The 25,545-nt window shown below is 43.2% G+C and overlaps 1 protein-coding gene across 1 annotated transcript in view; it reads left to right on the top strand.

The window, feature by feature from the left end:
• Nucleotides 1-805: 805 nt before the first annotated feature.
• Nucleotides 806-25,545, top strand: part of SHISAL2A (shisa like 2A) — a 122,821-nt gene continuing 98,081 nt past the window's right edge. Inside the window, exons 1-2 of the mRNA XM_040360450.1 lie at nucleotides 806-1,167; nucleotides 17,559-17,698. Of these exons, the coding sequence (XP_040216384.1) occupies nucleotides 902-1,167; nucleotides 17,559-17,698 (406 nt within the window). The 5' untranslated portion in view covers nucleotides 806-901. The remainder of the gene's footprint in view (nucleotides 1,168-17,558; nucleotides 17,699-25,545) is intronic.

Below are 25,545 nucleotides of genomic sequence, written 5' to 3' on the forward strand. Positions count from 1 at the left end.
CTGGCCCTGTATCTTTTTACATATAAGGATTTGCTACACTTCCTCTACACTTGTATCCCATTCCCTATTTACAGCGCAGCACTACCCTTTTCTTTATTTTTATTTTTAAAAATCCGCCATTACTAGTAAAAAAAAAATATTAATAAAAATGCCATAAATCTATCCTATATTTTTTAGACGCTATAACTTTTGCGCAAACCAATCAATATACGCTTATTGTGTTTTTTTTTTACCAAAAATATGTAAAAGAATACATATCGGCCCAAACTGAGAAAATATTTCTTTTTTTATATCTTTTTTGGGGATATTTATTATAGCAGAAAGTAAAAAAAAAAATGCTTTTTTTTAAAAATTGTCGCTCTTTTTTTGTTTATAGCGCAAAAAATAAAAACCGCAGAGGTGATCAAATACCACCAAAAGAAAGCTCTATTTGTGGGAAAAAAAAGGACGTCAATTTTGTTTGGGAGCCACGTCACACTACCGCACAATTGTCAGTTAAAGCGACGCAGTGCCGAATCGCAAAAAAATGGTCCAGTCATTGGGAAGCCAAATCCTCCGGGGCTGAAGTGGTTAAAAATGGTGGAACCTGCAATCTATACTGCTAAAGAAGTTCATAACCTATAAAGGTGAGTTGCACGTTGGCCTTTTTGCGCTGGGTGCTAAAGGAGCATGTCCCAGGACTGTGGTTGCAGGAGGTTGCATTGTGTGTGAAAGCAATATTACAGTCAGTTTCTTCTCATCTCCAGCAGAGGGAGACAGAGATACACCATCAGCCAGCAAGCAGCGATGAAGGCAGCAGCTGTGGTCCTGATGAGAGCAGAGTGATGCTGAAGATGCTGCTGTGAGGGTCTCATGTCTCGGCTCTCCTGTAGACTCTACAATTCCTCTTATACACCATGGGATGGTGGTGACGGGATCCCCACAGCCACACACTGGCAGTTCCAGGGTCTTTCAGGGTTGTTTGCTGGGTGAAGTATCCAGGACTATGAGCGCTGAGTGCTCCAGCTACACCACTGTGGAGAAGGTGTTAGTGGGGGCTTTTAGCTGTCCCATAGTGGACAGTGACCTGGGGGCTATATACTGCTGTGGATTTAAGGACTTCAAATACTGCTGTGATGACCCCAACAGTTTTTTCCCATATGAGCACAGTTACATGTGGTGGTTGAGGTAAGTCCGATTAAACTTATCATGATAAGAGTTACGAATCTACAGTATCTAGCTTATTGCTGAGTGCTTGGAAACTTTGCTCTGTTCATTACTCAGCAATGGCAGCATATTTATTATAGCAAAAAGTAAAAAAAATATATATATTTTTTTCAAAATTGTCGTTCTATTTTTGTTTATAGCGCAAAAAATTAATCAGTGCAAACTTTGGCTGTGATCTTGCCCCACGTGCGACAGGTTCACTTAAAAGTTACTTGTTGATAGCATTTTGTTTTATATTATATACTATTTAACCACTTAAGCCCCGGACCATTTTGCTGGTCAATGACCGGGCCACTTTCTGCGTCGCTTTAACTGACAATCGCGCGGTCGTGCGACGTGGCTCCCAAACAAAATTGACGTCCTTTTTTCCCTACAAATAGAGCTTTCTTTTGGTGGTATTTGATCACCTCTGCGGTTTTTGTTTTTTTTGCGCTATAAACAAAAATACAGCGACAATTTTGAAAAAAAAATCAATATTTTTTACTTTTTGTTATAATAAATATCCCCAAAAAATATATGAAAAATTATTTTTTCCCCTCAGTTTAGGCCGATACGTATTCTTCTACATATTTTTGTTAAAAAAAAAAAACGTTAATTGATCGGTTTGTGCGAAAGTTATAGCGTCTACAAAATAGGGAATAGTTTTATGGCATTTTTATAAAACTAGTAATGGCAGCGATCAGCGAATTTTATCGTGACTGCAACATTATGGCGGACACTTCCAACTACGCTGGCTTACGCCGAGGAAACCCAGCGTAGATTTGAGAGCGAGCGGGAGCAAGTGCTTTGTGAATCCTCTGTGCGCTGCGTCGGCGTCGGCGTAGCGTATATTAGATACGCTACGCCCACATAAATATGCGCCAATGTATGTGAATCCGGGCCATAGCATCTACAAAATAGGGGATAGTTTTATGGCATTTTTATTAATATATTTTATTTTTTTACTAGTAATGGCGGCGATCAGCGATTTTTATCGTGACTATGACATGGCGCAATCATCAGACACTTTTGACACATTTTTGGGACCATTGTAATTTTTACAGCGATCAGTGCTATAAAAATAAACTGTGAAAATGACACTGGCAGGGAAGGTGATAACCACTAGGTGGCGCTGAAGGGGTTAAGTGTGCCCTAGGGAGTGCTTCTAACTGTAGAGTGGATGGGCTGAGTGTGACACGACAGTGATTACTGCATCCGATTACAGGAAGCTGTGATCAGTGTCCTGTCACTAGGAAGACTGAGGAAATGCTTGTTTACATCAGCATTTCCCCTTTCTTCCTCACCGTGACACGACACATTGAGTCTGCGGGACCCGTGGTCGGAGTCACGGAGCTCCCAGCGGGCGCGCGCACACAATCCCGGCTTCTTAAAGGGGACGTATATATACGTCCTTCTGACTGTCCGTTTCCATGCTGTCCACATAAATAGTTGGGTGCTGGTCGGCAAGCAGTTAAATTACTGCCAGCCATCCAAGGTTATTCAGTTAGCCGGAGCAATGAGCAGATGATGTGGGAAAACTCAGTAGTATTATTATATTATAATTTGTATCATTATTATTATTATTATTATTATACAAGATTTATATAGTTATATTAAATGAGGACTTGATTGCTGTGAGATATAGTTTGAACTTTGCTATTGAATTATTGAAAAAATAAGCAATTTAGTGGATGTTTATTATAGTTTTAACAAACCAGATGTTCTAAAGAATTCTAATTGCTGCAAAAGACTCAGGCCCCATACTCACGACCAAACATGTCTGCTGAAACTGGCCCGCAGGCCAGTTTCAGCAGACATGTTTGGTCGTGTGTGGGCGCGAGCGGGCCGAATTCCAGCAAACATTTGCCCGCCGGGCCTTTTCCCAGCAGACAAATATTCCTGGACGTGTTTTAAAACCGTCCGCTGGAATCCTGCCCGCTCGGACATGTACGGTCGTCAGTACAGACCTACCGTACATGTCCAGGCGCCCGCCGTCCCTCGCATGCGTCGAATGACTTCGACGCATGCGTGGAAGCATTTTAAAGGCGGGCCGCCCACGTCGCCGCGTCATTGTCGCGGCGACACCGCGTCATCGACGCGGCGACACCGCGGACACGCCCCGCGTATTGTTTACGCGCGGACTTCTGTACGATGGTGTGTACAACCATCGTACAGAAGCCCTCTGGCAGACATGTATGGTGAAAACGGTCCGACGGACCGCTTTCACCATACATGTTTGTCCGTGTATACCCGGCCTCAGAGGGGTTGACTTACTAAAACTGGAGAGTGCAGAATCCGGTGCAGCTCTGCATAGAAACCAATCAGCTTCCAGGTTTTTTGTCAAAGCTTATTTTAACAAGCATAAGATAGAAGCTGATTGGCTACCATGCACAGCAGCACCAGATGTTGCACTCTCCAGTTTGAGTAAATCAACCCCACGTGGTTGCAGCTCTGTGATTTATGCCTCATACACATGATCGGATTTTCTGTAGACATGTGCAATTCCTTTAACGAATTTTGACAAATTCGTTAATTCCAAATTTTCGGATTCGAAATTGCAAAATTAGAAAATTAGAAAATATAAAATTAGAAAATGGCAAATTTCGAAAATTTACTTTTCAAATTTCCGAATTTTCAAATTTCCGAATTTTCAAATTTCCGAATTTTCAAATTTCCGAATTTTCAGAGTTTTCAAATTTCCGAATTCCAAATTTTCGAAATTCCAAATTTTCGAATTCCGAATTTTCGAACTTTCGAATTTCCAAATTTTCGAATTTTCGAAAAAAGCAAAAAAACGAATAAAACGAAAACAACAAATTTTTCGGCAGTGCACATGTCTAATTTTCTGCGGACAAAGGGGCAGATCCACAAAGGAAGTACACCGGCGTATCTACTGGTACGCCGGCGTACTTTCAAATTTCCTGCATCGTATCTTTGGTTTGAATCCTCAAACCAAGATACGACGGCATCTGGGTTTGATCCGACAGGCTTCGTACGCCTTCGGATCTTAGATGCAATACTTCGGCGTCCGCTGGGTGGCGTTCACGTCGTTTTCCGCGTCGGGTATGCAAATTAGCTATTTCCGACGATCCATGAACGTATGCGCGGCCGTCGCATTCTCTTACGTCGTCTCCAGTCGGCTTTTTCCGGCGTATAGTTAAAGCTGGTATTTCGTTGCGTATAGTTAGACTTGCCATGTTAAGTATGGCCGTCGTTCCCGCGTTCATTTTAAATTTAAATTTTTTTTTTGCGCAAGTCGTCCTTGCGACGTCATTCAGCGCAATGCACGGCGGGAAATTTAGGGACGGCGCATGCGCAGTTCATTCGGCGCGGGTACGCGCTTCATTTAAATGAAACACGCCCCCTAATCGCCGATTTGAATTACGCGCCGTTACGCCGCCAGAGATAGACTACGCCGCCGTGACTTACGACGCAAATTCTTTCAGGATTCGGCGTCACGGCGGCGTAGCGTATCTCAGATACGCTGTGCCGGGGCAGATCTTTGTGGATCTGCCCCAAAGTGTAGGACTTTGAATGGCGTTGGCCATGAACTTGTTCTGCATACAAAACAGCAAAGAATTGTTGGCCAACAAACACAAAACAACATGGTTTTCCAGCTTTTTAGTGCCACCCTTTGGGCAACTTCTGCTAATGTTGTGGTATGGTGAGCATTGCTTCTGAGCATGCGTTTTTGTACTTTGGAGTTTTGTCCGAAAGACTTGTGTACACACGATCGGATAATCCGACAACACACATTTGTTGGCGGACAATTTTAAAGCATGCTATCCAACATTTGCCTGCGGAATATCTGACAACATTTGTCGGATGGAGCGTACAAGCGGTTGGGTTTTCCGACAAAAGCCTGTCATCGCACAATTCCCGTTGGATTATCCGATCGTGTGTACGAGGCTTTAATGTGATTTTAAACGATCGCCTTTTAAAACAATCCATTCAGTTTAAAATAGAAAGAAAAGGCAAAACATTTCTGTATAGATATAAAAAATTATATAAATCCCTTCTTTGCCTTTTTTTAATAAATGATCACATTCCCTCTGTTCACAGCTCCATAAGAGCTCGGGCAAGGAGAAGCAGCAGTACACCGAGCTTCCCAGCAAATGGCTGTGCAGGGGGGGGGGCGTGTCTGATCATTGGAGAAGAGCACACTGAGCCGGATTCAAGTAGATTTGCGCATTCATTACGGAGGCGCAGGGCAACGATTTTGCCCTACGCCCCCGCAATTTTTTTGCGCTGCCCTCGATTCACGGAGCAGAAGCTCCGTAAATTGCGCGGGCACGCCGGCAAAATGCCTGGCGCAAGAGCGCGCAATTTAAATGACCCCGTAGGGGGCGGGAATCATTTAAATAAGGCGCGTTCCCGCGCCGATCGTAGAGCGCATGCTCCGTCGGGAAACTTTCCCGACGTGCATTGCGGCAAATGACGTCGCAAGGACGTCATTTGCTTCAAAGTGAACGTGAATGGCGTCCAGCGCCATTCACGATCCACTTAAGCAAACTACGTAAAATTCTAAATTTCGCGACGCGGGAACGACGGGTATACGTAACATGGGCTGCCCCTGCTAATAGCAGGGGCAGCCTTGCACGAAAACCGCCGTACGTAAACGACGTACGCAGGGCTCGCGCAACGTTGTGAATCGGTGTTAGTATGCAATTTGCATACTATACGCTGAGCACAACGGGAACGCCACCTATCGGCCATCGCAAGAATGCAGCCTAAGATATGCGGGCATAAGAGCCATATGCCACGCAGATCTTAGGCTGCAGTCGGCGTAACGAGGTTCCTGAATCAGGAGCACTCGTTACGCCGGGGCAAGTAAGCAATTGCGCTGTGTAACCTATGGTTACACAGGCGCAATTGCTTCTTGAATCCACCCCACTGAGTTCCCAGCATAGCTAGCTAGTGGGCTCTCCTGATTAGTGTGGTCAGTTTTTAATAGGAAAGCGGAGGGACTGACAGGAACACCAGGAATTTCACACAAAGGAAGCAATACACATTGAAAAGGATACTTTCTCAGACAAGTACATGGTACAGCAGGCACATATCAGGAATGTGAAGTATTGGGGTAACAAAAGCTTTAAATGTATGTTTTTTTTTAATGCAAGTACAGTGAAACCTTGGATTACGAGTATAATCCGATCATGAGAATGCTCGTAATCCAAAGCACTTGCAAATCAAAGCGAGTTTCCCCATAGAAGTCAATGGAAACGAAAATAATTTGTTCCGTATTGACTTCAATGGCATGCAATACCACATGTGGCCAGAGGTGGGGGGATGGCGGAGAGCCTCGGGAACACTCGGAAAGGCCCAAGGACAGCTCGGCTGACCTCAGAAACACCCGGGAACTGAGTATTTCCGAACGCTCCGATCGGCTCTGCTCGGCTCCGGCGCCCCCGCATCTTAGGCCAAATGCTGTACTGCACACCCCAGTAGTTGAATTCTGCTTGTTTTGTGAGACAACACTCGCAAGGCGAGTCAGAATAAAAAAAAAAAAAAAAGAAGGTGCTCGTCATTCAAAATGCTCGTTACCCGCGTTACTCGTAAACCGAGGTTCCACTGTACCTGAATTTGATATGGCATCAGCCTTTGTACAGCAGAACTCAGACTAGGTGAGGGAGAAGCAGCACAAGGAGCCAAACAGTCGTGCTGCAGTGCAGAGCACATGCTGATAGGAGGAAAGAGCAGAGCGACAGTGAGATGAGCTTACTAGTCTGCTTCTTCACTGTCCCGTCACAGGCAGGGGGAGGGACAAGACCTGTTCTGCAGCAGAGAATAATCAGGTTTCCTGTCCTGCCAGACAGGGCTGCACTCTGTAACAGAGCTGTGTAAATCTCATGGCTGGATAGACAGAAATAAAGATCCTTTGGCAGGTAAACCGGCTCCTGTATGTATCTCATCTATCTGTCAGCCCAGAGTCTCCCATTCTTTATTATGGGTTGTATGGCAAAGTTATGGTGTAAGAAAGAGAACAATGTTGGGAATCATCTTTTAAGCCTTGTACACACAGGGGTAGATTCAGGTACCTTTTGCGGCGGCGTATCTCCAGATACGCCGCCGTAATTTGAAATCCGCGCCCGCGTAGCGTTACGCCGATTCACAAAGGCAGTTACGCTGAAAAAATAGGCTTCCTCCACCGACGTAACTTGATTGCGGCGGCGTAGAATTGTGTGCAATATAACTTTGGCCGCTAGGGGCGCTTCCGTTGTTGTTGGCGTAGAATATGCTAATTTCCTAGATACGCCGATTCACAAACGTACGTGCGCCCGGCGTTCGTTTTTTACGTCGTTTGCGTTAAGGCTTTTTCGGCGTAAGGCTGCTCCTGCTATTAGGAGGCGCAGCCAATATTAAGTATGGACGTCGTTCCCGCTTCGGAATTTGAATTATTTACGTAGTTTGCGTAAGTCGTTCGCGAATAGGGCTGGACGTAATTTACGTTCACGTCGAAACCAATACGTCGTTACGCCGTACTTGGAAGCAATGCACACTGGGATATGTACACAGACGGCGCATGCGTTGTTCGTAAATCACGTCAATCTCGTCAGGTCATCACATATTACCATAAAACACGCCCCCCCTTCCCCATTTGAATTACGCGCGCTTACGCCGGCCCCATTTACGCTACGCCGCTGCAACTTACGGAACAAGTGTTTTGTGAATACTGCACTTGCTCCTGTAAGTTGCGGAGGCGTAGCGTAAATACACTACGCTGCGCCGCCGTAAATTATAGCGTAGCTACCTGAATCTAGCCCATAATCTGATTTTCCGGCGGGAATTGTGTGATGAAAATCTGACCGCGAACATTTGTCTGTTGTCGGGTTTTCCGATCGTGTGTACACAAGTCCGTCGGACAAAAGTCCAAAGTACAAACACACATGCTTGGAAGCATTGCTTACCAAACACAACATTAGCAGAAGGTGCCCAAAGGGTGTCGCTAAAGAGCTTAAAAAATGTACGAAATGTTGTTTCGAGTTTGTTGGCTGACAATTGTGGGCCATTTATATGCAAGACAAGTTTTTGGCCAAAGCCCTTCCGACAAAAGTCCTACGCTTTGTTTGCGGAAAATCCGATCGTGTGTACCGGGCTTTATGGTCCTGGCATTCCAACTTCCTATGAGTTTGCTTAGCTCCCTGTACTATATATACACACAAGACAACAATGTTCTCCTCCATTTAAAGGGACAGTCCCTCTTTTGGAACAAAATCCATCTGTTCTTCTCCACAATTGTCCCTGATTTTGGTCTGATATATAAAATGTGATTAGAAAAATGTAATACTAAAAGTGGAACTAAACAATTCCTCCAACCTCTCACTGATTGCATTGGTTGTGGACTAGACATGTGCACTGCCAGAAATGTCGTTTTTTTCGTTTATGTTATCTTAGTTTTTTTTATGTTTTCGTAAATTCGTAAATTTGGGAAAATCGAAAAATAATTTTTTTCCGTTTCATTCGTTTTTTTGCTTTTTTCGTAAATTCGGGAAATTCGAAAATTCGGAATTCCGAATTTCCGAAAAAGCGAAAAAATATGTAAAAAACGAAATTTCCGAAAAAAACGAATGAAATGAAAATGAAAAAAAAATAATTTTCGGAAATTCGGAAATTTACGAATTTTAGATTTTCGAACTTTAGATTTTAAAGATTTTAAAAAAATTCGAGATTTCGAAATTGTAATTTTTATTAAAATTTCGAAATTTCGTTTTTTTTTTTTTTCAAATTTCTTAAATTCCGAATTTCAAAAAATTTTTAAATAAAAAATGAAAAATTTGAAAATTCGAAAAAAAACAATTTGAATATTCGAAATTCGAAAATAAAAAATTCGAAAATTGAAAAATCCGAAAAAAAAAAAAATCGAAAATGAAAATTCGAAAAATAAAAAAATCGAAAATTCGATTATTCTAAATTTGAAAAATTTGAATATTCTAAAATTCGAAAAATAAAAAATGAAAAATGCGAAATTCCGAAAATTCGGAATTTCTAAAATTTGAAAATTTTCGTATCTCCGAATTTCCGAAAATCCGAATTTCCGAAATTCGGAAATACGAATATTCGGAAATGAAAAAAAATCGGAAATTAAAAATTCGGAAATTATAAAATTCGGAAATTCAAAATTTCGGAAGTCCGAAAATTCGGAAATTGAAAAATTCAGAAATACGAAAATTCAGAAATTCGAAATTTTCGGGAGTCCGACAATTCGGAAATTCAAAATTTTCGGAAGTCCGACAATTCGGAAATTTGAAATTTCCGGAAGTCCGAAAATTCGGAAATAAAAAAATTCGGAAATCCGAAAATTCGGAAATTAAAAAAAATCGGAAATTAAAAATTCGGAAATTATAAAATTCGGAAATTCAAAATTTCGGAAGTCCGAAAATTCGGAAATTATAAAATTCAGAAATACGAAAATTCTAAATTTTCGGAAGTCCGAATTGCACATGTCTATTGTGGACGGCATAACTGAGGATATGGTTGGAAGGTACGATATACAGATCAGCGGTTTGCTCCAAATCAGTTGACTTTGCTGCTGCAAACAGTGAAAATTATTTAGTCTGTAGGACAACGCAGCCTCTTCATAATCATCCCAAAGCCCTAAATCTCTCCCCCAAATCCTCTGTGCCACTATAGTGTGGGGTCTAGTCTGCATCTGGTCCCGTTTTCAGCAAATGCCTCTTCCATAAGGATACATGTCATCCTTAAGGCCCGGAAACACGATCGGATTTTCCGACAACAACGGTCCGACAGACCATCCGACAACAAATGTTGGCTGTGAATGCTCTCAAAAAAGCATTTGTTTCGTCGGATCATCCAATCGTGTGTACACAAATCCATTGACACAAATTTGTGAGGTCAGGTATTGATGTTGGATGAGAAGGCCTGGCTCGCAGTCTGCGCTCTAATTCATCCCAAAGGTGTTCTATCGGGTTGAGGTCAGGAGTCTGTGCCAGCAACTCAAGTTCCTCCACCCCAAACTCGCTCATCCATGTCTTTATGGACCTTGCTTTGTACACTGGTGCGCAGTCATGTTGGAATAGGAAGACGCCACAAACAGTTATACCCTCCCCAGTCGGTCGGATGGGTCAGGTTCACTTACCCCATCTATGGTGGACAACGCTTCTCCCAGGCTTCACCGGCGGCTTCCCTTGCTTGGTGGCAACGCCTTTCCCTTGCTCTGCTCTCCTCGGGCATCACGGAAGCTTCTGTTTCCTCCCTCTTCCTATGCGGCCAATTGGGACTCTTCTCTTTTCGGCCAATCAGAAAACGGGTCTCAGACCTGCTTCTGATTGGTCGGATTGAGGATCAGTGTTTCCAATAGCGAATATTCATTCGCTGTTGTAACACCTGGGTGGGCTCCTGTTGCAATGCTCTGTGCCTCGAGCCCACCCTTTATTGAAGCCTATGGCTCTAATCAGGTGCTTCAAAAATACACCCCCCCCCCCGCTGCTGTAATTTACACGCCTGGCATCCTGAAAGGGGCCGGACGCATGGATAGGGGGTGGCGGTGTCCTGTCAGAATAGTGTGGCTAGAGCATGGGGGTGGCGGCTGTGGATAGAGTGGGCGGCGCTCCGGCATCCCTAATGGACTGATAATAAACATGACCAGTTTACGGGAGGGGAGAACCAGGCAGGATCAGCCAGGTATTTCAGGTGTTACAGGGAGCCAAATTACACAGCACAAGCACTGTGCTGCATAACATGCTTTAAAACTCACACAATTTTTATTTTATTGAAAGTCAGCAGCTACAAAAAGTGTAGCTGATGACTTTTAATAATCACACTCACCTGTCCCACGGTCCAGCGATGCGGCCGCCCGGAGCGTTGCTCCTCTCCCCCTTCTCTCCGCCGGCGCTGCCATAGCCACTGTAGGCACCCGTCCGTGACAGGTTTCTGCTTCATGGCCGGGCATGCGCTGCACATGCGCGAGTCATGCTCAGTTCTGTTAGTGGCCACGCAATCTTCTGGGACCTCTGACGTGTCCCAGAAGATTGCAGAGAGGGAGGGGCTCCCTAGGGGGGAGGAGGAGTCGCCTAGGCGGCCGTAAAGAGGAAGGAGGAAGTGGAACAGAAAATCCCACTCTAAACTAAGTAACCACTCCCCCCCAAAAATGACATACCAAATGTGGCATGTAAGGGGGTGAGGAGTGCTTAAAGTGGAAGTTCCACTTTAAAGGGGTTGTAAAGCTACAATTTTTTTTTCCTGAATAGCTTCCTTTACCTTAGTGCAGTCCTTCTTCACTTACCTCATCCTTCCATTTTGCTTTTAAATGTCCTTATTTCTTCTGAGAAATCCTCACTTCCTGTTCTTCTGTCTGTAACTCCACACAGTAATGCAAGGCTTTCTCCCTGGTGTGGAGTGTCATGCTTGCCCTCTCCCTTGGACTACAGGAGAGTTAGGACGCCCACTAACACACAGCTCCTTTCTCTATCTGCAACGTAGAGAGCGTCCTGACTCGCCTGTAGTCCAAGGGAGGGGGCGAGCACGATACTCCACACCAGGGAGAAAGCCTTGCTTGTGACGCAAATTTCCCGACGTGCTTTGCGCAACGCGACGTCATTTTTTGATCGGCGCGGTGCGTAGCGTATTTCCGTATTCCCGTACGGCTTACGCAATCGACGTAAAATTTTAAAATTTTACGCGGGAAGGACGGCCATACTTTACACAGCAGTACGCCTGCTGTGTAAAAGTAGGGCTGGTTTACAAAAGTGTAACTAAGCGACGGGAAACTAACGTAGCGGCGACGTAGCGAACGCGAAAAAGCTTTGAGGATCGACGTAACTCCTCATTAGCATACCCGACGCGTAATTTCGACGATGAATGCCCCCAGCGGCGGTCGCGGTACTGCATCTTAAGATCCGGCAGTGTAAAACTATTACACCTGCCGGATCTTCTGTCTATCTCTTGGAAACTGATTCTGTGGATCAGTTCCAAAGATAGAAACAGGGATACGACGGCGTATCCCTTTTGAGGATCTGGCCCAAAGTCCCCCAAATGCCTAGTTGGCGAGTGGTTAATATAAGGACATCTGATGTTGTTTGGGTTTTATAAACGCATTGCTCCATTGGTAGAATACAACATTTCTATACTGACTAATGTATAATTCAGTGGCTCCTGAGTTCAGCAGTCACCTGGGGTCACTGCATTGGCTTAAAGTATTAATGAGCAATGTATGGAGGGGTCTGTGCAGCATTTTTATTGGGTTTCTGTGTCTCACCCTGTGTACAGGGACAGCTGTAGAGTGATGATCCTTTATCAGCGATGCTTAATTAAGTCTGTTTAATCTGCACTGAGATCTCAGCTGTAACAGGAGGCAGGGTTTGCACCTCTGTATCACACGGAGCAGATGACAAGGTGTGTTTATATGCTCACTACACTGTATATATTATATATTATTATCCGCCATATTTAAAGAGGCAGTGCAGGGAGCAATCATGATCAGGGCAGCCATCAGGAATTATTGCTTCAGGCATGGGCCCCCTGGAGCAGAGAACCGGGGGTGCTGCCGCCTGAAATTGAGAAGCGCGGGGGGGGGGGGGGGGGGTTAGGCTGCCGCGACTTGAGAAGCGGGGGGGGCCCTTTACAAAAAATAAAGAAATATATATATAAGAAAAGGGGGTAGCCATCCGGGGCCCTGGGGACCTCTGGGCCCTATAATAAAAAAATAAATATATATATATATATATATACAAATTATTATTATTTTTTCATAAAAAGAAATTACAAAAAAGGGGGGTTGTCATCCGGGACCTTTGGGCCCTTTAATAATAATTAAAAAAAGAAACCTCTGGGCCCTTTAATAAAAATAAATAAAAAAAAATATATAAAAAAAGTAAAAAAATAAACATTTATAAAAAAAAAAAAAAAGGGGGGGGGGTTGCCATCCAGGGCCCTGGGGACCTCTGGGCCCTTTAATAAAAAATAAATATATATAAACAAAAATAAAAAAATTAACATTTATAACATTTTTAAAAAAAAGGGGGTTTGTCACATGGGGCCCTGGGGACCTCTGAGCCCTTTAATAATAATAATAATAAAAAAAAATATATATATATATATATATATATATATATATACATATATATATATATATATATATATATATATATATATATATATATATATATATATATATATATATATATATATATATATATATATATGAGAAATAAAATAATATAAATAAAAAATATTATTTTTTTATAAAAAAAGGGGGTTGCCATCCGGGGCCCTGGGGACCTCTGGGCCCCCCCGTACCCCTAATAAAAAATAAAAATACATTAGAATTTTTTTTTTTTAGTAAAAAATAAATAAAAAAAAGGGGAGTTGCCTTTTTTTTTTAAAGGGGGTTGCCATCCGGGCCCCTTACAGGTGTAGTACTGCCTTTACCCCCCTGATGGCGGCCCTGATCATGATGTGAAAAAGTACAGTAACCCACAGCAACCAACTAAATTATCAATTTTCTGAAGTCTCATCAGTTAAAAGAAACAAGAAAAAAGTGCTTAGAAGTATGTTAAATGAACTGTAGTGTGTTTTCTGCAAAACGGAAAACACACTAAAAAATGCACAGGTGTGAACCAGGCCTTAAAGAGAAAAAGTCCAAGGTTGGGTATTTGCAAGAATCGAAATCTCCACTTTAAAGTCATAACAGTACAGCAATATTTCTCAGGGATAGCTACTGTATGTGTGCTGGTAATTTGCTGTATTCACTCCCATTAAAGTTGACCCGTCTCCTGCTTTGGCTATTGACTGATAATAGAAACATTGTCGGAGCTGCAAGAGGAGGTTGAAAATGTTAATTAACATTTTATTTAACCACTTGACCTCTGGAAGATTTACCCCCGTTCATGACCAGGCCATTTTGTGCCATATGGCACTGTTACTTTAACTGACAAGTGTGTGGTCGTGCGATGCTGTACCCAAATAAAATTTACGTCTTTTCCCCCCCCGTAAATAGAGCTTTCCTTTGGTCGTATTTATTCACCTCTGTGTTTTAAAATAAAAAAAGACTGAGAATTTTGAAAAAAAAAAAACCCCACATTTTCTTATTTACTGCTATAAAACATATCCAATAAAAAAAAATTAAAAAAAATAATCGAATTTCTTCATCAAGAAAAAACAACATACTTACTGGCAGGAACACCAGGTGAAGATAAGGTAAGAAAGCCTAAAAAATTAAATAAAAAAAAAAGGCTTACCTATAGGTACATTAAATATCTCCTAAACATGCGGGGGCAGATCCACAAAGAAATTACGCCGGCATATCTATAGATGAATTTGAAAATTCCCGCGTCGTATCTTTGTTTTGAATCCTCAAAACAAGATACGACGGCATCTCGGCTAGAGCCGACAGGCGTACGTCTTAGTATTACATTTTTCTATTGAAAACCATAAAGAACAACTTCAGCCCCAGAGGATTTGGCTGCCAAATGACCAGGCCACTTTTTGCGATTCGGCACTGCGTCACTTTAACTGACAATTGCGCGGTCGTGCGACGTGTTTCCCAAACAAAATTAATGTCCTCTTTTCCCCACAAATAGAGTTTTCATTTGGTGGTATTTGATCACCTCTGCGGTTTGAATTTTTGGCCCCTTAACCCCCTTAGTGGTAAACCCGAGCGTGACTCGGGGTGGATTTTTTATGCTAAGAACGGTATCCCTGAGTCACGCTCGGGGTAGCTGTGCAGAGTGTGCAGCGGCGCGGCTTACCTTTCGCAGCATCCACAGGCAAGTTACTTACCTTGTCCCAGGATCCTGCGATGCCTCCCCGCTGTGTGAGCGAGCGGGTCCTCCTCGCTCGATTCACAGTGTCCCCGTGTGCCGCCGATCTCCGTTCCCTGCGACGTTACGACGCACGGGGGCGGAGAACGGCGCCAAATTCAAAAAAGTAAACAAACACTATACACACAGTATACTGTAATCTTATAGATTACAGTACTGTTTGTAAAAAATACACATCCCCCTTGTCCCTAGTGGTCTGCCCAGTGTCCTACATGTACTTTTATATAATAAAAACTGTTCTTTCTGCCTGCAAACTGTAGATTGTCCAAAAGTGTCCCTTTATGTCAAAAATGGTTTTAGATCAGCTAGAAAACAGTGATAATAAATTATAATCACTTGCAGAATTGTGCGATAGCGATTTGTGGGGAAATACATCATAAAAAAATAAAAGTAATGACAGCGACAATTCTGCAACTGAGCAAATTTCAGTGATTTTGAGTTGATTACAATATTGAATAATTTTTATTATAATTATATTATTACTTGTTATAATTATTTATAATTATTTATTATATTATAATTTATCATTTTGTTTTTAAAAAAAATCATACCCGGGATGCCTACAAGACTCTTGTTTGGTCAGATTTAAGTGAGTTATTCCTAAGAATTACAGGCCTACAGTATAAAACGCCAAATTTCCTTGCAAAATAAGTGTACCGCTTTTGGTACGTAATTCCAGACAGAATCATACCGCCAGGGAGGTTAGACAATTTTGAAATATAAAACATTAGTGTTTACTTTTTGCTATAATAAATATCCCCAAAAAACATTTTTTTTTCCTCAGTTTAGGCCGATACGTATTCTTCTACATATTTTTAGTAAAACAATTGCAATAAGCGTTTATTAATTGGTTTGCGCAAAAGTTATAGCGTCTACAAAATAGGGGGTAGTTTTATGGCATTTTTATTTTATTTTTTCTACTAGTAATGGCGGCGATTAGCGATTTTTATCGTGACCAGCGGCGGTGCGTCCATAGTGGGCGCAGGAGCGCCGCCCCCTCTCTCCCCTGCTCCGTCAGGTGTACAGTACATAGAGATTCATGCAATATATGAATCTCTATGTATTGTCTCTGCTGCCGCCCACTATTCAGATGGCCGGCCCCCTGGTGAGCGTCGGCCATCTGAATAACAGCAGTTTGTTGGTGTTTGGAAGTCCCTATTAGAGCCAGCGGCTCTGATAGGCTTTCCGATTACAGCCTGTTGGCTCTAATCGGCTTCCAAATAGTTAACCAGGGGACGCAGGGGGTGTGCGTTCCCTGGTTAACACTGACATTCGTCTCAGCCAATCAGGTTCACCGGGTCTGGTTACCGGTAACCTGATTGGCTGAAGCGGAATCGAGGGCAGGATTTGGGAGAAGACATCGAGGGATGATGGCTGACTCGAGAAAGGTAAGTGCTGGGGGACGGGGACAATCTGGCGGCAATTGCTGGGCACAGTGGTGACAATTGCTGGGCACAGTGGTGACAATTGCTGGGCACAGTGCAGTGGTGACAATTGCTAGGCACAGTGGTGACAATTGCTGGGCACAGTGCAGTGGTGACAATTGCTGGGCACAGTGGTGACAATTGCTGGGCACAGTGCAGTGGTGACAATTGCTGGGCACAGTGGTGACAATTGCTGGGCACAGTGCAGTGGTGACAATTGCTGGGCACAGTGGTGACAATTGCTGGGCACAGTGGTGACAATTGCTGGGCACAGTGCAGTGAAGAACAATTGCTATGCACAGTGGTGACAATTGCTGGGCACAGTGGTGACAATTGCTGGGCACAGTGCAGTGGTGACAATTGCTGGGCACAGTGGTGACAATTGCTGGGCACAGTGGTGAAAATTGCTGGGCACAGTAATGACAGTTGCTGGGCACAGTGGTGACAATTGATGGGCACAGTGGCTGCGTTTGATGGAATGGCACGTTTGATGGCACAGTGGCAACGTTTAATGGCACAGCGAGGCTGCAATTGATGTTTTTCTTTTTGTTTGTTAGCGCCCCCCAAAAAAATTTGAGCGCCAGCCGCCACTGATTGCGACTGCGACATTATGGACACTTGACGCTATTTTGGGACCATTGTCATTTATACAGCGATTGGTGCTATAAAAATGCACTGATTACTGTGTAAATGACACTGGCAGGTAAGGGGTTTTATAAATATGTAGTATGGATATTAATGGTATACACTGATACCTAGCGCTTATCAGGGCTGGACTGAGACAAAAATTTGGCCCTGGACTTCATCCAGACCGGCTCACTTTATGTTTGCAAATAAGCACAAAAACGGTATATAAACTATACGCAATTGTGCAAAAAAAAACAAACATAAGTAGCATAACATAAGAAGTCCTCACTCACCTCTTTTATTATTTCACTTATTCTCCTCTGTATTTTTCTCACCCTTCTCACATCACTGCATGAAGTGGAGTACGACACTGAAACGGGCCCACTGAGCCATCGGCCCACCGGGAAACTCCCTGTAGTCCCTATGGCCAGTACATGCCTGGTGCTTATTCATTTTGATAGTTCTAGATTTGGCAATTTATAATGGAAAACAGTTTATTTATTAGACTGCTAGTCACGCATTGTGTGCTTTTTTGTCTCCGCAGCGTGGGAGCACTGGTGGGCTTATCCATAGCTGCTGTGGTCCTGTTGGCATTTATCATCACCGTTTGTGTCCTCTGCTATCTGTTCATCAGCAACAAGCCGCACAACAAGCTGGACACGGGGCTGAGACTACAATCAGCAGGTGAGATGGGAAGGAGATGAGCCATCTTTATACTTTATCTCTGTTAGAGAAGGGGGACAGAGAATTGTATTTGTCATTTAGAAAATGTGTGCCCAATGGGCAAGAAGGGTTAACGTTTTTGTAAACCCAAAGCTACAAATGTATGTATTGCAATTTGCTGGTGATGCCTCCTGTAACCCTGATAGTGTAACGTTTTTCTTTTTCTTTAGCAACTGTTTAAAATTGTATTGCTGTCACTTCTTTTCAATGCGACAATGCTAAACCCCTGCCTTACAATGATCAGTAGCATTGTCACCACAAAGTACATTGTCCCAGGGTGCGGCTTCAGCTTGCATTTCAATTGTTTATAATGGGATTACATGTGCTTTTAACTAAAACTTCAGGCAGATTTTAAACAAAAGCAAATGCAATTATTTTTGGACTGAAAGATCATTTCAAGTGTTACTAAACCCAGAACCTGCATTCACTTTATATATATGGAAATGCAATTATTTTAGTAAATATAAACTTCTAAATACTTTTTTCTCATCAGCAGTATATAGCAGTCTTGTGACTTCTATCAGTGTCTGTTTAAAGCTTGTAGGAGGAGTTTTCATTCTCCTCTGACTGTCCTATGGGGCTGCAGGACCCCTGACCCTCTGTCTGGACAGTGCTGATTGGCCCTGTGCTGATCACATGTACCCCCCCCCCAATACATACCAAACTGAGCATGTGCAGAGTACCCCCAAGGCTCTGTACTATCAGGAGTTGGATTTGGGACAGTAAAAAAAGGGAAGGATTACAGAAGACAGGATCAAACAGCCTTTTTACACAATGCAGAGGATTAACCCCTTAGGTTCCACATTGAGTATAACAAGCATGCTTTACTGCATATACAGACTAATTTTACTGTTGTGGGTTTAGTAACACTTTAATGTGTTTTTAAATGTAGCTAGAGTCATTAACTGGAAATCAGAGTGAGAATCAATCAGGCTTCTGCTACAATCAGGGATATGCACTTAGCGGCCCTGCAGCTGTTGCAAAACTACAAGTCCCATCATGCCTCTGCATCTGGGTGTCATGCTTGTGTCTGTCAGAGTCTTGCTATGTCTCATGGAACTTGTAGTTCTTCAACAGCTGGAGGTCAACTAATTACATATACATGTCATGTGCTGAACATTTTATGTGGTCCTCGCACCTCCCCTGCAATACCCTTGTCTCTGCCCCATCTTATCTCAGCAGCCAACAGCAGAGGGGAGGACAGAACTCCTCCACCAGATCATGTGCTTCTCCTTGCAGCCCCGGAGAGGCTCATCTCTGCCCCCACCCCATTTCCCATTCCAGCAGTCGGCAACAGAGAGGACAGAATTTCTTCTACAGATCCTGTTAATTTCTGTGCAGCCGCAACACCCCCCCCCCCCCCTTGTCTCTGCCTCCCCCATCTCAGCATTCATCAGACTCCAGACCCGGTACCCTCTGCTTCCTAGCTCCCCCTCCAGCTTCTTCCTGGCAGCAGCACTAGGTAAGAGGGGTGCACTGTGATGTTAGGAGGTTGGGGAGACTCTTGACTTCTGAAGTAAGGGGGACTGGGGTACTCTGGACATCTACATTCTTACAGATACCACCGGCCCGTAGAGGGCGACCATAATGCTGATGCAGCTAGCAAGGAAATTTAGTTTGACACCCCTGTTCTAGATCATACTAGATTAGGGATCTTCAAACTATGGCCTTCCAGCTGTTGCAGAACTACATATCCCATGAGGCATTGCAAAACTCTGACATTCACAGACATGACTAGGCATGATGGGAATTGTAGTTCCTGAACAACTGGAGGGCCACAGTTTGAGGACCCCTGTACTAGATCTTCTAGAAACTGAAGCAGTGGCTTGGATAAACTCCAACATCTTAAACATTAAAGGACAAGTCCATTGAAGGTGATTCACTACTAACAGCTATTCCATGATCTAAAAAAATGAGAACCTTCAAAGATTTTTAGATCATACCCCTTTTCTTTGGTGTTCAGGAAAGTCCGGTGATTGCCGTTCCTTTCATTTCTTCCTTTATATTAGACATAATGACACGTCCAGTAGTAATGTGAGCTTATTTTCAATTGGCAATTTTTATTACATTTTGTTTTTCAAAGCAAAAAGGGAAAAGAAACAACAATGAAAGGATATCGTTGAAGGGCCACAACAGACCGATACACATTAAAAACAGGAGAATTTCGTAGGACTGTTACTGATTAAAATTTTCGTGTTCGATTAATAGATTTAAAAAAAAATAATAATACAGGTAATACAGGTATTTAAAGCAAAAGGTGTATTTAGCGCTAAAAAATAAAAAAATATGAAATAAAATTTAAATTAAAAGCTGCTCCTCTGTGAAGTATAATATACTCAAGATAGTGTAAAACGTGACGGTAGAGGGCGCTCAACTATAGGGTATAACTACAAAATACCATCCTATAATTGTGATACATGTCAAATTACCAAATACATGCCAAACAAAATAAATATATTATTACAAAAACCAGTGCAGTGATGCACTATACACTAGTGCTTATTATACAATAGTGACTAATTAATTAAAAGTCCCAATAATTATGTTATGAAAACATCCAATGACAGGTCGTCTTTAGCAACTTTACATATACTCTTGCTTAAAGCGGGGGTTCACCCTAAAAAAAAAATATTTTGTCTACCATGCCATCCAGCATACTAGCGCGAGCTACAGTATGCCTTTATTTTTTATTTTTTTTGCGCTGTACTCACAGTTTAATCCCGTAGTTAAGTTTCAGACTCCCCGCGAGGAGTAGACGTTCCTATGCAGAGGGGAACATGATTGACGGCCGGCTATGGCGCGTCACGCTTGCCGAAAATAGCCGAAATAGGACTTGGCTCTTCACGGCGCCTGCGCAGTCAGCTCCTAGTCTGTGCGCAGGCGCCGTATAGCGCCGTGAAGAGCCGAGTCCTACTCCGGCAATTTTCGGGAAGCGTGACGCTCCATAGCCGGCCGTCAATCATGTTCCCCGCCCATTCCCCGCGGGGAGTCTGAAACTTAACTACGGGATTAAACTGTGAGTACAGAGCAAAAAAATAAAATAAAGGCATACTGTAGCTCACGCTAGTATGCTAGATTTCTTGGTAGAAACTTGTTTTTTAGGGTGAACCACCGCTTTAAGGTAATAAATGTGATCCTTCACCAAACATACAGGTATTTGGCTCCCACTTCTGGGCATAGATACCTGAGCCACCCACGGGTATCTAATCCACTTTCTATCCCCCCTCACTGTCTTCTAGGAGACACACAGGTCCCAGAAGACAGCAGGGACCAGTGGGAACATGCGGCGCGAGTTGCGCATGTGCAGTAGGGAACCAGGAAGTAAAGCCACAAGGCTTCACTTCCTGATTCCCTTACTGAAGATGGCGGGGCCTCCACCCAAGAGCCGAGGGAGAGATCGGCTTTGGTTGCTGACATCGCGGGCGTCTGGACAGGTAAGTGTCCTTATTTTAAAAGTCAGCAGCTACAGTATTTGTAGCTGTTGACTTTAAAAAAAATTGGCGGAGCTCCGCTTTAACACAGAGTAAGGAAACATTTTTTTTTAAGTACATTTTTAATTATTTTTTCACTTTATATAGTAAAAAAATCCAGTGGTTATTAAATGCCACCAAAAGAAAGTTCTATCTGTTCCCCCCCAAAAATGTTATAAAAATTATTTAGGTACAGTGTTACACACAGATCAGAACTCATCAGAACCGATCGTGTGTGAGACCCATCGGTTTGTTATCCATCGGTGAAAAAAATAATAACTTGTTTTAAAATTTTCTGATGGTTAAAAAACCGATAGAAAAAAACGATCGTCTGTGGGCACGTCCATCGGTTAAAAATCCACGCATGCTCAGAATCAAGTCGACGTATGCTTGGAAGCATTGAACTTAATTTTTCTCAGCACGTCGTTGTGTTTTACGTCACCGTGTTCTGACACGATCTGTTTTTTAACTGATGGTGTGTAGGTACGACTGATGAAAGTCGGCTTCATCGGATATTTGATGAAAAAATCCATCAGACCGTTTTCATCGGATGAACCGATCGTGTGTACAGGGCTTAACACGATCGGATATCTGATGGAATCTGATCCGATGGATTTTTTCGTCGGATATCCGATAAAACTGACTTTCATCAGTCTTGTCTACACACCATCAGTCAAAAATCCGATCGTGCCAAAACGCGGTGTTGTACAACACTACGACGAGCTGAAAAAAATGATGTTCAATGCTTTCGAGCATGCGTCGACTTGATTCTGAGCATGCGTGAATTTTTGTCCAATGGAGTTCCACACAGACGATCTGGTTTTTCTATCGTATTTTTAACCATAGGAAAAATTTAAAACAAGTTCTATTTTTTTTTCACCCAAAAAACGATGGGGACCACACACGATCAGTTTGTCTGATGAAAACGGTCTGTTTTCATCGGACAAACCGATCGTGTGTACACGGCTTTAGTCTCCTTTTTGACCTTTTCCCCGTTCCTAACCTAACCCTCTCTCCTCCACAGATCGTTCTTGGCTCAATCCAACAAGCGCGGCTTCTCTTTTTGCTTATATCCGGTAGTGAAAGTCTTCGCTGTTTTGACCGTGCCTGCACAGTCTCTGGCACTCAACCCTACAGAAGTCTATTGGGCACTTGTGTGCAGGTGGGGCGAGTGAGTGAGAAACTTATATAGCGCAACACATGCGAACTGACTCGCCTCTGGGCGCTTTACAATAAAGATTTTCACCACTGAATATAAACAAATAGGCAGATTCAGAAAGACTTAGGCTGGCGTATCAGTAGATACGCCAGCCTAAGTCTGAATCTGCGCCGACGCAAATTTAAGCGTATTCTGTTAACCAGATACGCTTAAATTAAGCTAAGATACGAGCGGTGTAAGTGTCTTACACCGTCGTATCTTAAAGTGTAATTTTTAGGCTGCCCGCTAGGTGGCGCTTCAATTGCGGTCGGTGTAGAATATGTAAATCACTAGATACGCCTATTCACGAACGTACGCCCGGCCGACGCAGTACAGATACGCCGTTTACGTAAGGCATTTTCAGGCGTAAAGTTATTCCATCAAATAGCTGGACTAGTAATGTTAAGTATGGCCGTCGTTCCCGCGTCGAAATTTGAAAATTTTACGTCGTTTGCCTATGTCGTCCGTGAATAGGGCTGGACGTAATTTACGTCCACGTTGAAACCAATAGGTCCTTGCGGCGTACTTTGCCGCAATGCACACTGGGATATGTACACGGACGGTGCATGCGCCGTTCCTAAAAAACGTCAATCACGTCAGGTCAACCCATATTAACATAAAACACGCCCCCTCAGCCTAATTTGAATTAGGCGCTCTTACGCCCGCCGCATTTACGCTACGCCGCCGTAACTTAGCAGGCAAGTACTTTGTGAATACAGTACTTGCCTTACTAACTTACGACGGCGTAGTGTAAATACGATACGCTACGCCGCCGCAAGGATGCGTCCGCATACCTGAATCCAGCTATAACAGCAGAATGGCGGTACTGTAGGTAAGCGCGCATTTTGTTACATAAGGTCAGGGAAGGGGCAAAAAATGCTAAACATACTTTTAAAGTGCATTTATCCTTTATTAAGTAAAGATAACATATACACTAAAACTTCAATTAACTGGCGATAATTAATATAAACTCCAATTGAAAAAAATCTGATGTCTCCTAACTCAGATATATTAGCGTTATGAAGTCAATTAGAGGGCTAAGCTGTTAATATAAGGCTGTTTGGCCATCTGCCATAGATTTTCACCGCTTGAGAAACCATTAATGAGATCAAATGTCAATTTAACATTGCAGTGAAAATGAGCCGTGACAAAGTGTTCTAAAGTGACAAGAAGAAACAAATGGCATTTTTTTATTAAGCCATTATAAAGACAGAAGTGGAACTGACCTATTTCAGTGTTTCTTCTCTCCTAATGAAATTATAATACATTTCCAAGGTTGAGAGCTGTTCTGGTGCTCTTTATTCCAGCTCTTGACAATAACTTTGTGTTCTGCTCTGCCCTCCTATAACTGAGAGGGCAAAATTGTGGCCTTGGAGACACGTGGAACCCCCTTCAATGCTGCCTCTGCAATTTACTGCATCAGAAATATTCATTTCTAGTCGTTATTACTGATTTATAAGCCTCAATGTCCTTCCCCATTTCAGTGGGTATGTAGATAGACTAGCTCACTTGACAAAGTCTGCTGTCTGCAAGTGGGATTTTTCATTTTTCATAATTTATAGTTACCTGATGAAGCACTTACGCTGGAAACTTGCGGCGGCGTAACGTAAACGGGATATGATACGCCGCCGCAAGTTTCCAGCGTAAGTGCTTGATTCACAAAACACTTGCGTGTAAACTTTCGGCGTCGTAGCGTAAAGCCGTCCGGCGCAAGCCCGCCTAATTCAAATGGGGCGTGTACCATTTAAATTAGGCGTGTTCCCGCACCGAACGTTCTGCACATGCTCCGTTTGGAAATTTCCCGCCGTGATGCTCCGTTTGGAAATTTCCCGCCGTGCTTTGCGTGAAATTATGGCACCCCGATGTGTTTTTTGAACGGCGACGTGCGTAACGTACTTTCGTATTCCCAGACGTCTTACGCAAAAAAAAAATGAAAATTTGACGCGGGAACAACGGTCATACTTTAACATGGATGGTGTCATTTTACACCATCTAAATAGCACACTTAACTTTACGACGGGAAAAACCGACGTAAGAGAATGCGACGAACGCGCGTACCTTCATGGATCGCCGTAAACAGCTAATTTGCATACCCGACGCTGGAAAACGACGCAAATTCAACCCAGCGGGCGCCAGGGAATTACACCTACGATCTGAAGGCGTACGAAGCCATACGCCTGTCGGATCTATGCCAAAAGCCGTCATATCTTGGTTTGAGGATTCCAAATCAAGATACGACGCTGCAAATTTGAAAATACGCCGGCATATCAGTAGATACGCCGGCGTATTTCTGCTGTGAATCTGGCCCGAAATTTTTAATGGTCTAGAAAAAACAATGGGCTGGATTCAGAAAGATCAGCGGATCTTTCTGCTGGCGTAATGTATATCAGATACGTTACGCTGCCATAAATTTGGGCGCAAGTTCCGTATTCAGAAACAACTTGCGCCCTAAGTTACGGCGCGTAACGTATGTGGGCCGGCGTAAGCCCGCCTAATTCAAATGGGGATGTTGTGGGCGTGTTTTATTTAAATTTAACATGACCCCGCGTATTTTACGTTTTTTGTGAACGGCGCATGCGCCGTTTGTGAAAAAATTCCAGTGCGCATGCTCGAAATTACGCCGCAAGTCGTCATTGCTTTAGACGTGAACGTAACTTACGTACAGCCCTAACGAACGACTTACGCGAACAACGTAAAAATTTTAAAATTTGACGTGGGAACGACGTCCATACTTAACATTGCGTACGCCTCATAAAAGCAGGAGCAACCTTACGCCGAAAAAGCCTAACGTAAACAACGTAAAAAAAACAGCGCCGGGCGTACGTACGTTTGTGAATCGGCGTATCTACCTAATTAGCATATTCCTTGCGTAAATCGACGGAAGCGCCACCTAGCGGCCAGCGTAAATATGCAGCCTAAGATACGACGGTGTAAGACACTTATGCCAGTCGGATCTTAGGGGAATCAATGCGTAACTAATTCTACGAATCAGGCGCATAGATACGACGACGCAACTCAGAGATACGACGGCGTATCTGGAGATACGCCGTCGTATCTCCTACCTGAATCCGGCCCAATGTTTTTTTCAACCCGATCGTAAAAATGGCCTTGCCTACACATGATCGTAAAAAAAATGCTCT

The sequence above is a fragment of the Rana temporaria genome, chromosome 7 (genome assembly GCF_905171775.1).
Source record: "Rana temporaria chromosome 7, aRanTem1.1, whole genome shotgun sequence".
In the NCBI taxonomy this organism is placed as follows: domain Eukaryota; kingdom Metazoa; phylum Chordata; class Amphibia; order Anura; family Ranidae; genus Rana; species Rana temporaria.